Below are 17065 nucleotides of genomic sequence, written 5' to 3'. Positions count from 1 at the left end.
AGTGTACTCAATCAATCATGCTGTCTTTCATCTGTTAACATAATCAGACAGCAGTAGCATTAGAGTGCGACCATTAAACTAGTTGAAAAACATGCCGACAAACCATTGCATGCCATCTAAAATCTCATCTCTACTAAGACAAAGCAGGAAAAACATAAAGCTGTGAGGCTCTGTACTCTGACCCAGACTTTTTCAGGAGGTTCGTCCAGTCATGTTGTTGCCTGTGAACACTTCGGGCAAAAAAAGACGCTCTGCATAAATACAGCATTTAAAATTTAATAGACACTCTGCTATGTTTTAATGACTTTTAAAGAGGGCCAACCTTTCCTAATAACAAGCAGCGGGTAGTGGATGCTTACAAAGAATGGTTGAATTTATGCTCTAATGAATGGGGATAATTGCAAACGAAGCTAAAGCACAAACAGTTGAAAGTTAGCTTGATAGTTTGTTGGCTTTTTGAGGTATTTACAACTAATGCCTGGAAGGAAAATTCAAAAGCAATCCAATCCTTTAAAGAAATTAACTACAAAAAGTTCCTTATTCTGTGTGCCAAGTGCCAATCTATAAAGCCACTTGGAAAAGAGAAACAATGGAAATGCATGTGCAGCATATGATATTGTCAAGTTTCATGAAAAACATGTGGATTTCATACTGCGGTCCTCTTAAGACATGTGTTATCTTAAGAAGAGCAGCTTGGATTTGGCCGACCGTCAGCGCAACGTTCTTTATTTAAAGATGTTCTGGCTTTTTTCCAACATTCTTTAACAAATCCAGCAGGTTTTCAGATCCATTCTGGTTTTTTATCAACTGAAACTAGAAGATCATTGGCTGGAGCTCGACGTTAAGCAAGCAAGCTAGTAGATCCTTCTAAGCAACCATTTTGTTCCCACAAACAAGCTTTGGATACGTTTCTAGTTGAATAGTCTCATCAGAGTTGGTAGAATTTATTCAAATCGGATGTTTCCGGTGAGGAACTCAACTTTTAGATCAACAGGATTGAGGTATTAGCCGTCCTACAAGTTTAATGTCAATCTGCTTCATCAATTTCAAAAATACTTTCGATGTGTGATTGAGATTATTGTCCTGTTGGAACACCTGCTGTGAATAAGTTTTAGCCATCCAGTTGTTGAAGTTAAATAATTTGTAGACAGGCCTTTATTTTCAGTACTCCATCCATTTGAGCAAGTGGCAGCAAAAACCGATTGTCAGATTATGCTACCACCACCATGCCTTTAAACTGGTACGGTGGTCTTAAGTTTCTTGAGTTGGAAGGCTTCACCATGACTCCTTCAAGCAGTCCTCTTGTCATTGTGCCCAAACATTTCTCCAGAAGGGGGCGCTCTTCTGGGCTTGTCCATGTGGGAGGAAACATTTTTCAGACAAGTTTGAAGGTTTTTATTTTGAATCATGGAGGTTTCTCTTGGTCAGCACCTCTCAATGCATGGCAATGTAAAATTTGCTTCTCTGTGGACTGATGTCAGTCGATCATTCACTTGAGCCTTTCGTTTAATTGTATAATATTGCTAAAAATATGACATCACTGAACACGTGATCTGTCAAAACCCTGTTTTGACAGATTCCAGGCCATGATCAGATTAAAATAACATATTTCACCAATAATACCATCTTTCCATTGTCTGTGATTCTAATACCACTGTAACATTTTATAAACCATGATCAAATCAAAATAAAACACCCTGCTGATAAATCATGTGAGGTTTTTTGAGTCATATAACTGCATGTCTTTCTGGTAGTAGTTCCTTCTACAGTCATTAGCTGTCAAAGTGGGAGAGAAATCTTAACCTGACTGATATAAAAGCAACATATTTTTCACGCAAAATGACAAAAGGCAGGCAACCAGTAGCACAAAAGTATAAAATAGAAATGTGGCCAAATAGGTCACTATTTGGCAAAAAAAAAAGGTAGAAAAATGCAACTTTACAAATGGAAAGATAAATTATAATGGGTGTACAGATAAAGAGTTCTGCTTCAATCAATGCTCAAGCTGTGAATCAAACTATTCATGGTCAATTTATGAACATACAGTATATGCTATAGTCAGCCTTATACTGTATTTCTAAAGATGATCCACTGAAAAGCACCCTATAGAAAGATGTAAAGGAAAAAAATGACTTATTACAGCTGTACTGACAGTAACACACTGTGCCAGACAGACAGCATATGATTTTGATACACAGGATGTCAGGCTGGTTTGTGCTCCTCCTCTATAAGGAGTACACCACTTTCATCTCTGCCAGACACACGTGATTTTTATGGTTCAACAAGTCTTATTCCTATTTCCTTGGATCTCTTCTCCTGTTTTCATTTGTCCTTGTCTTTTTTCATTGTTTTCTCCTTTCTCCTACCCAGATTTCTATCTTTACATCTTCTTGTTTTCTCCTTTTTGGGGTGTAATCCTCCTTATTTATCTGCTTATTTCCAAAATATGAAAAATTTACCCCATACTTATCTTAAAAAATGTTTCAAGATGAGAAAGACATTAGTTGCTGTAGGGAACAGAGATGAGAGGAATTCACTTTTTGTACTTGACCTCTGCCCTCTGACTTCATGTGTATGATACGTTCCTCACAGATAGAACCCCAGTTCTCTTCCATCGTGTGACAGAGTAATATTGTGTGTTTCAGTGGAAAAGCAACATGGCTAATGACACAAATTGAAAACACACAGATCTCAACCCTACTCTCTTGCTCCATCTGGGATATGCATCAGCCAGATCTCATGTAAAATACCAAAACAGGACAAAGATGCTGGCAGAGATATAGATTTGACAAAGTTGAAAAATAAAATCACAATTTTAACTACCTGCTTGTTTGGCTTAAAAGTTTTGACAAAAAATTTTGATAAAGAATTTTGTAAGTCCAATTTGCTAAAGTCAGTAATCACAAATTGGGTCAATTCTTCCTGTGGTCAATTTGTACTTTAATTTCATACTGAACCATTGACCTCTTGTATGCATAGTTATTTGAAAGTACTCATTTCCCACAGTCAGTAAACACACTGAACTATTCATAAAGCTGAGTGTGTGTGTAGTGCTGTAACGTGACTGTGTTAGCTTGTGATGGACTGTCCACCTGTAGCTACATCCACTTCCCACTCCAGAAAAAGCAGATAGAGGTCATGGATGGGATATAGCAGCAAGCATCGCTGACCTACACATGGCTTAATGCGTTTATCAGGTCAGGAAACCCGAGTGGCGTGTGGCTTCGTGATGGAGAGAGACAAGAGCGCGGAAGTCAAATCCAAAGAGGAGGATTATCAATCTGCTGTCGGAATGATAATAACATGACAATCCGACCCTTTCACACACTTTACTGTTTCTTTCTCTCTCTCTAATATGCACAAAAACACACACAGCTGCTAGGTGAATTATCCTCCCTGTGTGGATGGAACACAGACTGAAGTGGAAACCAGAAACCCCCAAACTGGCCTCTAATGACTTGAGAAATGCGTTTGTAACTTGTTAACATTTCTCTTCCTGCCTCTTCAGCAGATCAGTGTGAGAAAGAATTTGTGTGGGTGTGTGAGAGAGTTGCTGTATGTAAATAGTACGTTATTCACCCCTCAAATCACATTACTGATATTATTTCGGTAAACGTTTTGCTGTCTCTAAACTTGATGTCCCATTCATACATGTTTCATTCGTTTTGTGGTGTTTACCTTGCTTTAGATTTAGAGGCAGTAGTTCAAAAGTTAGGATTTCTATTTCTTTCTTCTTTTTTTTACCCTTTGTCAAGTCAACAAATAAATATTGATCTTAAAATCGAAACTCAAGATGGTCCAGAGATAAAAAGAGAAGAAAAAAAATGGAATAATCTTACCAGGATCCCACACTTAATTAAGATCAGGATCCAAACAAATTCACCAGTGAATCTGGTAACTCTATGTCTTCATCGACTGTTTGGGTGTAAAAGGCGGACAGCTCCATTCCAGCTATGCACTGCCAGGTTATAGGTTTGGAAAAGTTGGCTAAATTTTTCTTGCTTATTTTCTTTCCTTGTGTCTGAAGAGTCTCTGAACTGGTCAAGATTAGAAATTGAGAATTTAATCCAGAGTACAGACAGTTGATGGGCTGATTGTGTGCTGACAGAAAAAGATGTATTGCTGCTCTTTAATATGATTATGTTGGACAAACAGAAGATTAGTTCTTTGTCATCCCCCAATGAGAAAACGCTTACCCAATGACAGGCAGACACGTATTCGACGCTTTCTGAGCGGCTCTGTCAGCCTGGAGGGAAAAGAGTTTGATAATGTAATCCCAAGCTTGGGGATTTTTCTCACAACTCTCATATTTTTCCTCAGACTCGTTAATGTCCCGTCTCTCTTCCTCCATCTCTTTCATTTCCAAATCTAATCTCCAGCAAAGGGAAACGTTTATGAATGCGTGGAGGTTTGCATCACATTAGGATAATTTCTCTCTTTCATCGGGAGGAATCAAAGCTAAAAATGACAACTGAATCCAAGACGAGGAACGTGTTCATCCTCATCCTGAACCTTGTGTGAGAAGATCAAAGACTTAATATGACTGTAAGCGGCACACAAAAACTGTGCGGCCAATTTATTCAGGTAGAGATGTACAGCAGCGCCTGGCAAAGGGACTCAAGGATGGACATTTTTGACGTTCAGTCACGTGAACTCAAAGGTTTAAATATTTTGTGTTGTGTGTTTCTGTATTTTGCTTTGAGTCTGTTGGGTTAGTTCTCTGCAAATCTGAAGGTTTTGCTAATTCAGATTGGATGGAGTGCATATGTGAACATCGGTTTTCAAGCCTTACCACGGGTTTTCAATTGGATTTAGTTTTGGACTTTGGCTGGGCCATTCTAACAATAAAAAAACATCTACTGTATCTGTATCTTAAGGATATCAAGTCTCATGCAGCCTATCTTGTCCTACATTTGGCTCCTTTTGCCTCCGACCAACTTCCCCGTCTCTGCTTAAGAAAAGCATCCCGCAGTATGATTCTGCCGCTACCATGTTATATTGTGTGTGATGTTTAGTTTTTGAGCACATTTGGCATTTTGCATGCAGGACGGTGAGAGTGATAGAGACGATTTATATTATGGAAGTGGAGATGGACGTACGGAACCACATTATGGATATGGGAGTGGAAGGAAAGGGTCCTGTCGAGGACGACGCCCAGAATTTAGGGGAGGTAAGCATGGAGATAAATGGGAGGAGAAAAACCATCGGATTTGGAAAGGATGTTTTAGTGCCAACAAGAATGAGATTTGTCTTTTCTCTAATAAGCGGAAGAAAATTACTAGAAAACCAGTGATTGAGCTCATGGAGACAATCGAAGAGAGTGCAGTTGTGGCGTCAGGTTTGGTGGACAGGTGGAGCTGGGTGTCATCTAGAAATGGATTTACAAACGACGTGACCCAACGGAAGGGAGGTAGATAGTAAAACGTAGAGCCCCAAGGACTAAGCCAAGGGGAACACCAGCTCTAACGAAGGATGACGGACTGGAAAGATGTTGAATGAACTGAAATATTGAATGTATTGCTTCTCCTCTGCTTTCCCCACCATTACAACCGGTGTTCCTCAAGGATCAGTCCTTGGGCCCTTATGTTTAAAGGTACTTTCTGATGAAGAGTCTTCTTAGGATTACAAAGCATTAACATGTTTACTATTGACATTTCTTAAAGTATCAATTATTCCCAATAGATACTGGTTTATATTTGTTGCTCCCAGATTAAATGCATGAACGCATTTTTGTCGGCATTAGTCTGTGTAATCACCGCTCTTTGCAGGTATGTTGACATTGGGAGGACTCTGACAGACCTCCAGTCATGGGGCTTCTTTTCTGCACCAAATCACTCTGCAGGCTGGCTGCAGTGTGGTTCCCCCTGTTCTTCTCATCACTCCTACTGCATACGGTAAATCATTATTGCAGACGCTGTTGGTTTATTGTGGATGGGAGCAGTTAAAGTTACAATGTCAGGAGAGGTGAATAACCACTTGCTTTCTTATAAAGTGCAATGCAGGTGGTTTTACTTTCCGGCAATTGTGGAAAAGTTTAACATTTTCTACTGAAATATTAAGTCTGAGGTGGATAGTTTAAATAATTTCTCTAAAAACATGTCCTCTCTTAATTTTTTCCTCTTTCTTTTAACCTTCATTGTCCTTCACGTGTCCCATAGCTGGTCCACGGTGTTCCATCCTGCCCGCGGAGCTGCAGCTGCCCAGGCACTAAGGAGGTCCACTGCACCTTCAGACACCTCGCCACCATTCCCAAGGCCTTCCCTAAAACCACAGAGAGGCTCAACCTGGGGTAAGACTCAGCCAGGAGTTTGTTCAAAACAGGAGGCATCTAGTCACTATGGGGGATGGAAACTCTCCCCCTCATCAGGATGCTACAAGGAACAGAGTGGAATTGAAATGTTTTCGTTAGACAACAAACAATCAAGCACTTACGGAAACAGTTGTGTTTATGAGACATTTTATCTTTGTCTTGGAACGCTGGAGACAAGTCCTTTGTGGTCCAAAGTGGAATCTGAGGAAGGATTCACTCAACTAACAACAGCTATAGTGAAAAAAAGCAGATTAACTGGGGAGGAAATCAGCTGGAGCCTTATTAGTGTATATAGTTAGATAAAATCTGATTTCAGGTTGAAGCATTAGGACTTGACAGAGTGGCTTGCAAAAGTATTAATTCAGAATTTTTTCTGCATTTTGTTGCATCGAAACCATAAACAGTGTAATTTGATGTGATAGACCAACACAAGATACAGCGGACCCAGGTACTTGTTGGGGGTTAGGAACCCAAAATACATTTTCTAGTAATTGAGACCTCCTCTAAAAATGTTTTACGACTACCTATTTTAATATTTTAAGACATCAAGTATACCTTAATATACATTAACACACAGTGGAAACCATCTTGGCTGAGGAATCAGCCAATCAGCAACAAGAAAAATAAATGGCGCTTCTGAAAAAGGAACCAATAGTGTCAAGTATCACTGCACCTAGAAATCTCCAATTTCCTCCAATTTTCTTTCGAGTATTTGACCTGTGCCCTGCAGCAGAGTCAGCGATTATGCTAATTCTTTCCTGGATAATTTGGACTTACATTTGATGTGGAAAAATTACAATTACCTCACACCTTACGTCATTATTTCTATTGCTATATGTTTATTCTAAGTTCCTGTATATTCCCACCAAGTTAAAATGATTTGGGTTACATGCACAAGGTTGGACGCTGTTTTTCACAGCTGCATAGGAACCAGTCTGTTTCCCAGGCTTTGGATCTCTTATCCCTTTTGTATAAGAACTCATGTGTTGTCTCTGCCTGACAGAGCTTTCCATTCGGACTTCCTTCATTATCGATTGTCCTGTGAGCTCACTGAATTGTGCAAAACTCAGTTTTTTCCACAACACGTTCAACAACAACAACAAAAATCTAAATACTAAACCCCGAATTGGGATGAAAAACAATTACTACTTTTGTACAACCTGATGTTAAAATCTTTGTTGCTCTGACTTCATAATTTCTGTGCTTGAATAACTTTTGGCGCCAGTGGTGATATTGTGCTAATAAATGCTAATGCTAACATTTCGGCATATGTTGAGCCAGTTCATCCCAGCAAGAACTAGTTCTTAACTCAGATCAGCCGGGTTAAAAGTTACTGATTTGTGTTTGTAGTTCACCACATGAATATTCTGAATTAGGTCTGCAGTTCCAGCTTGAACTGGTTCTCGTTCATTTATCATAATATGTCTAAAGTGAAAATGAAAGGTTTGATGAAAATGAATAGGCTATGACGACATTCAATAACAAGCGAATGGATTCAGGGGTGGAAATTAAAAATTTTCTCCACCAGCCACAGTGGCTGGTAGAGGAAAATTTCTTACCGGCCACTCAGACATTTCACCGGCCACTGTTTTTTTCTTTCGATTACAAACCCCACAAGTACAAGCAAATTATAGAAAATGTATGATTTATTCTTGACTCTATGAAAACCAATTTACTGACAATAAGTTTACCATACAGATGTACAGAATAATAAAACATAAAGCATGGACACCTTCACAGGGTTGTAGTGCAATAAGTTAATTTGAAGTAATTACTAACGTCAAACTTTAACTACACAATCCTAACATTCTTACAATCACATGTTGAACATTTCCACATTTTGGCAACAACTCTCCCTGACAGGATTTATTAAAGATGTGTCTAGTCATTTTTAAATTGTATCAATAGCTGTTTTCTAACTGTTTTATTTGTTTTCCTTTACTTATTACGTTTTCTATTGAAATGAACAATTATCACTAAAATATCTCAGAACATGTTCATTATTAATTCCACTTGCCATCATCATCATCATTCTTGTGTTACTCCAGAGTTTTTCTGACTACCTGGAGCTTAGTGTCAGCTTCCCCCTCACACACACCTGCCTTCCTGCCTGCATGAAACTTTTTCTTCATGAACATTTTCACGCAGCAGCAGCTAACCTGAACTCTTCCTCCATCTGTCCCTGGTCACGTCTCTCTCCTTGTCCGCTACTGAATCTCCTCCAACGGTCAAAGTTAGTGTGGTAATTAACATATCGGTTAGTCTGACACATTTTTATGAACGGGGTTATGCGCTTTTTAGCTTTTGTCGTAGTTTTTCTGACTCGCCCTGTCTCGTATCCGCTCATTTTCTCGGACTCCGGTTAGCAGCGACCGTTAGCTGAAATGGCTCTATTTATAACCTTAGAGGGGAGGGGCGGGCCAAGGAGGACGGACGGATTTCATTGGATAAGCTCAATGTCCGTCAATAAAATCAACCAATGGGCGGTCGATAAAAATTTGATTTAATCTAATTTTTTTGTTAAATTATGACAGCGTAGGGCCGCCAGATATGGACAGTAAATGCATCAGTCTGGACTCCAGACGGTCAGTCCTCCCCTGGACAGAAGTTCAAACTGCATGCAGCTTCTTTTTTTTTCTGTTCAAATTGTCAACTACGTTGCTCCAATTTCCACGCCACTTCATACTTCAGTGGCAGGTGCTACTGCACAAGTCCCCCCACAGTTTGTTAAAACAGCTGTTCAGTGAGACGTGTTGGAATGGACCACAAAATTCTACAAAACAGATTTAGGAAAATAAATACACTTAATAGAAACATGCCAATTTTGGAGGGGGGAAATTCTGTTTAATTTTTTTTTTATAAAATGTTTTTGCACTAGGAGGAGCTGTTTTTCCAGCTGGTTTGAAATGAGTGTACTTCGTAAAACTGCAATAAAGTTTCACGCCAGTTTGTATAAAGCAGCAAAGTGTTTATTTGTAGGCACTGGCCTCCATGGGCAATACGCAGCCGCTCTCAACGTTCCTCAGATTGTCATTCTAACCTTTTGAATCCAAAGCTCTTCTGTAAAATTGCCGACTACAATTTCCCCCAAACACCGCAAATGTAGCCGCTCCAAAGTAGGCGGGGCTTGTCGCAATAAGACTCAGACATCTCCTCTGATTGGCTGAAAGATGATGACCGCTAGCACCATGGCTGAACTATTAATATATCTCAACAGTTTACAACCGCGGCCGCCACAATTTTTAATGACTTATTGCATGAACGAGCTTATTTCAATTACATTTCTTATTAAATTTGAATGGAAACGCCAAAATTACGTATTTTTGGCATTGCAAAAGTTTTGCGCACATTTGTAATAGAAACACAGCTAGTGACACTAGGTGTTAGACTGCAGCTCTTAGTGATAAACACAAGAAACAGAGCTTATGGTAAGTAAAATAAACGCTCAGGTCAGCTGGGCCTCCTAGCTGACTTAGAAACAACCAGCTGTAGGTGAGTGCACAACTTGAATCCTTCCTTATATAGTATCTTCCGCGGAGTGAAGGAGTGCATCTGCTTTTGTTAACAGAAAAGCACTAAACCTTTCAGGGTTTGAAGCTGAGCCCCCGACGGGGAACCTACACTAAAGTGTGTGCATTCATGGTAGTGTGAGACACTGGGGTAGAAAGTGAGATCCGCATGATATATCGCCCGCTGGCTGGTTTTAATGAATGGTGGGCAGGACAGGAGGGGGAGCAAATTCTGGGAACTTCCATGTGTGTTTGGATGCGTAGGGGTAATTGCAGCTTCCTGGTGGATAACTCTGACAAGCCGTGCCATAAATCCATCCAGATCCCGCTGACACTTAGATTTGTTGCTGTAAATCACATTTTGTTCTCCAATCTTTTGAATTTTGTGTGAAAGTGTAATCTGTTCTAAACGGGATAATTCTGGTTCGTACAAAAATAAGAAACCTCTTATCTGAGAAAGTTTGTCTAAATGATAGCCCTTAAAGCTACATGCTACATACTGTCTCCACTCTAAAGCTACATGGTTTAGTGATGGAGAAAATCACTGTAGGTCAAAGGTTGACCAAATTCTCTCTGCTACTCTTCCATCCACTCTGTCATCCCCTCCGGTGTTTTTTTAAACTTTCCTTTCGATGAGCTCGTTCCCCAGACATACACTGGCTAGCAAACAGCTAGTAACATACCTCTCGATCCTCACCTTCAATAGCAGACCACCCGACTGATCCTAAAGGTTCCCTTTCATTGCAGACATTGCTTATGTTCTTTCTCTTACAGTTACAACAGCCTGACAGAAGTGGAGGGGTCAGAGTTCAGGTCGTTGCGGCAACTGGAAATGCTCATGTTGCATGGAAACGACATCAGCAGAGTCCAGCCTGGGGCTTTCTACACCCTGCGGTCACTGCAGGTACTTTTTTTTACTGTTAGCGCATGCATGTGTTTGCACGTTCTTGTGACGGGAAGCAACATTAACGTTTTAAAGGTTCTTGAGAGGGAACCTGTAGTGGGAGCTAAAGATTGCGGTGAAGGACAGGAGGTCTTCCAGCGTCAGTGAAATTCCAGTTGCAACTTTCTAAAATCTGGTTAGCAATCATGAGAAAGGTTTATGCTTGACGCATCTACAGACGCACAGAATCAAGCCAACAACTTTTACAGCATTTATAGCTACTTTGTGTGGCTCATTCTCATATTGTTCTAAACTCTAGGTGGCAGCACTGGGTGCTTATGGCAGGTGTAGCATGTTTAGAAGTAAAAAAAGAATAAAAAAATTATAGTAGCAAGATGGCGACACAAGTGAGTGTGTTGGTGGTAGCTTCATCTTTACTCGCTGAGTCACTAAGATATCTGTATTCACGAACTTCCAGCAGGAGGAGCTCGTTTTCTGCACAGAACTGTCTGTATATTACAAAGTTTTTAAAAATGTGGTCCGTTCCCTGAAACGACGTAATTTGACAATTGACAATTATCAGGAAGTATTAACTGGACCAATATTGGAACTAATTCTTTGGTTTTATTTTGTTTTTAATCAGTTTTAGCAGATCATAGTCTGAGTACCAATGTAACCAAAGGAAACGTTTGATCAAAACTAATGTATATCTTACAGAACTTTCTGCATATGTTGTTTTCACATCTGTCTGCAGATCATTTTTCTGGGTCTAAAAGTCCTCCCAAAAAAACCCCCCAAAAAACAACAACAGTTAAGTTATAAGTGGACATGAAAACCCACACACAGGTTTGCCCTGGCATGTTACTCCTCAAATGACTTTTCTTTTTTAAATGTTACTGTAATTTTCTTCAGGGCTGGAACATCACAAAGAAAAATTGCTGTAATGAGACCGGCAAAAGCTAGTGCATGGATTGTACCGAACAAACAAAGTGATGGTAATTCTTTCCTACATAATCCCTACTTTGGACAGTAACTAGCTGCACTTTGATTGCTTCCCTGTTGCCAGGTCCATATGGCTACAATTACGGGCTGAATCTGATCTCAAGCAAAACAAAAGTCAATGCCAATGAAATAGATGAGAAACAACGTACCCAATACATTGGGCCAATTGGAAAGTACACTGGGAAACAAAAACAGGACACTGGACCTTATGTGACTTAATATTACTTGACCAGACTGAGACAGAACAACATCTGTTTGATTAATTCTCAGGAACAGAGAAGTTCCTGTCTATAAGCTGCAGTTGCTATTGGAGGTCAGCTGTTTCATTGTGTGAAATAGCTAATAGCAAGTGTACTTTTTTATTTTATTTCAAATAGATCCTGAAGCTGAGCTACAACAAGCTCACATCAGTGAGTTCTGGTCTCTTCGAGGGCCTGGTCACTCTGATCCGGCTCCACCTGGATCACAACCTTATAAATTTTATAGAGCCCTACTCCTTTTCTGGTCTGACCTCTCTGAAACTCCTACAACTGGAAGGGAACCAGCTGAACCAGATCCATCCTCACACCTTCATAACGGTCTCGGTACTAGGAAGCTTTTGGACCTCTGGACTCAAGTAAGAAATCAAACAGCCGGTGGAGCTTTGTGTTAGTTATACATTTCTTAAATTTTAGGCCAAGAATTTTACTTAAGGCATGTAGAATATGTACGCAGTACACAATTAATGACAAAAAACATGTTTTTTTTCTTAGACACTTACATCTAGCAGATAACCTACTGGAGGAGCTTCCTCCTGCGGCGTTAAAAATGGCTCCCAGGCTGGAGCTCCTCACGATCCACGGCAATCCCTGGAACTGTGACTGCCAGCTTCACTGGTTTGTGGAATGGAGCACTACTCACGAAGGTAAATTAATAAACATTTATGAAAGATATATTTATAAGTTCATCTTTGTTGTGGGCTGGAGAGGGACTCATGTTTCTTTTTTTAAGTATAGAAATTAAGAAGGTAAATAGCAAAAGCTTCTTTTATGACGCACCTTCCATGGACCCTTCAAAAACCCTGGCTAAATTTAATAAGTTATTACTTAATTGATTAGTTGGGTCTTGGGCCCTGGTTTTCATTTGTTTTGGGTTAGTGTTTTTTTGCTTTTTTAGTTAAAAGCTTATGTTAATTTAAGAAAAAAAATGTGAAAATTGCTTTAAGAAAAGGATTAATGTGTCTCCCTGTCGCGTTACTAATGAATAAAGACCACTGGTGCCACGAAAAACCTTGAATAAAAAAATCCGTCCCAAAACAGAACCAGGAGGAACCCCATGTCCAAAGAGATGACAATAAAAAAACCATGAAAATGAAAACAGATAAAAATCCTTACAGAGTGCTTCATGAAAGCGTTTTCAAGTATCAGACCAGATCTCGTGTTATGCATATATACAAAAATCATGACAAAGCACTATTGAGACTGAGATTATTGTTTTCGCATGGAAGTAGAACCCAAAAGAAAATATTGCTTTTGTCCCTTTCTTCAGACTAGTGGCTAATTTGCTTTCTCTCCCCCTTTCACTGCCTCTTGGGTAAAATAATTACAGTTTTGTCATTCGTTTGTTACATTTTTAAACATATTTGATCAGGTCCATATGCTTTCTGTTTGGATAAGCAGCAACAGTTGACAATATATTTTCATGCTTATATCAGAAAATGTTTTTCCTGTTTTATACCTTCTAACCTTTTCTTTTTATTTACTCTTTTCCAGGAGTAGTGAAATGTAAGAAGGAGCGAGGCTCTGCTGAGACGTGCCCTCTGTGCTCACACCCTCAACTCCTGAACCAGACCCAGCTCCTGGAGTTGTCTGTAGGCAAGCTCGTCTGTGAACGCCCAGTTCTTCGATCCCCCCTCAAACAATGGGACAATCCTCTTTGGGCGGAGTCTGAAGCTGACCCTGACCTCCCATACACTCGGGACTTAGAAAAACCTTTGGGTGAACTGACCATCGTTCTCTCAGATAGCCATGGAAACCGTGCTTTTGTTTCATGTGACGTGCGCCATCCGGGCGATAGTTCACCCATTGCATGGGCTTCAAATCCGCAGTCACCCATGGAGATATCTGTGAATGTGTCACTGGTGACCATCCTGGAGTGTGAGATCGATCGAGAAACTCTGCAAAATCTTTGGCAACTGGTTGCTTATTACTATGAAACCCCAGCAATTTTAGAGAGAGGTCAACAGAGGGTTAATACTAGCAAAGTTACGTATCAGTATTCCCAGGCTGTCAATGAGAACTCACCCTATTTCACAGAATTAAAAGGATATTTAGAAGCGGAACCGGCATGGCTGCTTCAGCCTAGAGTCACAGTAAAGCTAAATAGGCAACTGACAACAACAAGGAAACTTGTCATGGATTTCACCACTTTAATCACAAAAAACATCAACAGCCATGAGAGGCAAAAGGATGACAATGATGTTACTTCTTCCTGGGCATTAATCCGTAGAGGAACAACTGGACGGGTTCAAACTGCTCCGGAGGGTACACAGGTCCATTTAGAGTGCAGTGTTGTTACCTCTGACCCAGAAGTAAAAGTAGAATGGATGCTTCCTGATTTATCCACAGTAGAGGAAGCGACAGATAAGGTAGAAATATCTGAAAGAGGCCACCTTATAATTTCAAATGCCTCTGTCTCTGACTCAGGTCTCTACCACTGCATAGTTCGAAGCAAAGCCGCTGTGGACTTGATGCCACTTAGGCTTACAGTCAAAGAGCGGTCACTTGGTCCAACAGCTTTAAATGGACAGAAAATTATGCTTGAGGCGGGGAACTCTCTGTCTCTTCCTTGTGAGGTGACCTCAGCTCAGCCAAGTCAAACCTTGTGGTACCTCCCCAAAAACCAAGTTCTCCTGCCAATGCAAAAGACAAGAAGAGCAGAAGTGATGGAAAATGGCACTTTGGTGGTTAGGAAGATGACACAGGAGGATGCAGGGGAATATAGCTGCTTGGCCTCTAATCTGTACGGTGTTGACATGCTTTCTCACATGGTGGAAGTAACAGGAGAAAAGGATGTAGAAAAGACCAAAGTACAGACTGACAGAGAACCACTTATTTTGCCACTAGAAACGGATGAAGGGGAGGGCTCAGGGGGTGACTTTCAAGAGATTATAAGGCCTTTTGCTACACAGCTCCCAGAAAAGGCAGGACGACCAAACAATGGCTTGTTTAAGAGAACACGTATGAAAAATTTAAAGAGAAAGCCCAATAAATCTGTTAAGGAATTGGATCCAAATCGCTGGGCAGAGATACTGGCCAAAGCTAAAGCTAAACCGAATGTTCCTCTGCCTACTGAGCAGTCACTAGAAGAGCCCAGTACAGTAACAATCCAAGCTGGCTCTGTCAAAACTTCAACTTCTAGTGTGAGCACAACTGCAGGGACTTTATTGTACTTTACAAACCCTCATTATACAACGCAAAAAAAGTTTCCCTTTCAACGAAAAGTCAAGCCTGAATCCCATTCAAGAAATGGCAAAATGGAGCATGTCTACAAAGTGCCCAAAATACAGCAAAATCAGCTGCTGGATGTAGACCCTGCTGTCCTTGGAAGTACAGTGCCATCTTTACAGCATCTTCATCACACCCCAAAAACAGTACAAAGTTTCACAACTCCACCTAATCTCCTTGCCAAACAACCAGAAACCAAACAAATTGATGAGGGAAGAAGAAACTTTGTTCCTGATTGGTCTAACAGGAGAAGACCCTTTCAAAGACGTAGAAAGCCCCCAATGAGAAAACTCAAACCACACAAAAACCCCTTCTACCAAACATCTAACAACCCCCAAGGAACTGTTCCTCAAAAAACAATTACCACACCAACAACAACTACAACCACCCCTACTACAACTACTACCACAACAACCACTACTACTACAACAACCACTCCTGCTCCAACTACAGTGGAGTACAGTGAACCCTTACCTACTGAGTATGAGATAGAAGACAACAGCGAGAAATACTATGAGGATTATGACTACAAGAGTGGCGAAAGCTTGGAAGCTACAGATGATGTAATCAGTGAAATCTCTCCTGACACCCATCTCCATGATAGCATTACCCCTTCTCCACCGGACAGAGAAAAAATTCATCATCTGAATCAACAAGAATTACCTAATCCAAAGACCATTCCCACTCCAAAGTTGGAGACTCAAATTTTAAGGAGAACTGAAGATGCAGTAGACTTTGAGAAAAGCCCGGTAGAGAGAGAATGGATCAAAGAACAAACAGAAGGAACTGACAGCAACAATGAAAGTAATGAGAAAATCCTTGCAAGAGTAAACGAAAGTGAGAATATGAATACACCTGAGGCGCAAGAAAAATTTACAAAGGGAGGTGAGAGACACAAGGAAAAATCAAAAGCGGAAATAGTTACTCAGAGCTACAATTCACAAGATGAATTTTCGTTAGCATCCCGTAACAGACAAAGAATTACCACACGACCTTCACCTGATCAAAACCTGCCTGCACAGTCAAAGACAGCAAAACCAACTAAAAAGACTGAAAACCACCGCCCACAAGTTATGGAACCACTTCATCCTTGGCTGCATCAGAACAGCCATGAAAGAGGACAAACCAGCAGTTCCAGGACTACACACACAGATCAGGACAGAAATGCAGTAAGACATGGTCAAGTAAATCCCAGCAGGCATTCCTGGCCCCCTAAAGTTCCTCCGACCTCCCGCTGGTCCACACACCATCATCAACATCAATGGTCTGGTCAAAGGCCATTCCCTCACCCAAGGCAAGGTAAATACAGCTCACACTAAGATATAAAGAAACTTGAGTATTTTTGTTTACTCAAACAACCTTTGTTGTAGATTTTTCTTGCTTAGAGTTATGAGAGCAGTCACTCACAGGTACAACACGTGGTCTGTTTATAGGGCTGACACCCACTCATCGACCCTGGCCTTTCCTTCACCCGTGGAGTCATGGCTCGTTTATCACCAACCGACCAGAAATAACAGCTGACACTGTAAAACCAACACCCACTGTCTCAGGAATAGACCCTTCCAAATCTCTACCACCCAATTACCATCATCGTAATAATCAAAATCACCACGTTGACAGCAAGACCCAAACAAGAGATCATCTGTTTCTTTCCAGGCTCAGAAACCGATACAGACAGGTAAAAGGAGGACTGTGTTTTTGAAATATGTGATGGAACAAGATTTCTCATTGCCCAGTTTCAGGAATTACAATTTGTGTTTCATTTATGTTAAAAAACAAACATTTTAAGCTCCTGGTAGCGCTATACATACTTTTTGGATGATCTACAATTAGCCACATTTATGATTGTGAATTAGATTGGGACAGTGAAATTTTA

At 40.5% G+C, this 17065-nt stretch overlaps 1 protein-coding gene across 1 annotated transcript in view; it reads left to right on the top strand.

The window, feature by feature from the left end:
- The window catches only part of mxra5 (matrix remodeling associated 5), a 31568-nt gene that overhangs the window by 6275 nt on the left and 8228 nt on the right, over nt 1–17065 (top strand). Inside the window, exons 5-11 of the mRNA XM_014474160.2 lie at nt 5769–5894; nt 6159–6289; nt 10594–10723; nt 12082–12320; nt 12457–12608; nt 13456–16488; nt 16623–16867. Of these exons, the coding sequence (XP_014329646.1) occupies nt 5808–5894; nt 6159–6289; nt 10594–10723; nt 12082–12320; nt 12457–12608; nt 13456–16488; nt 16623–16867 (4017 nt within the window). The 5' untranslated portion in view covers nt 5769–5807. The remainder of the gene's footprint in view (nt 1–5768; nt 5895–6158; nt 6290–10593; nt 10724–12081; nt 12321–12456; nt 12609–13455; nt 16489–16622; nt 16868–17065) is intronic.

Source organism: Xiphophorus maculatus, chromosome 23, assembly GCF_002775205.1.
Source record: "Xiphophorus maculatus strain JP 163 A chromosome 23, X_maculatus-5.0-male, whole genome shotgun sequence".
Lineage (NCBI taxonomy): Eukaryota > Metazoa > Chordata > Actinopteri > Cyprinodontiformes > Poeciliidae > Xiphophorus > Xiphophorus maculatus.
The sequence above is the reverse complement of the archived record's forward strand: the minus strand, read 5'-3'. Positions and strand labels throughout refer to the sequence as shown.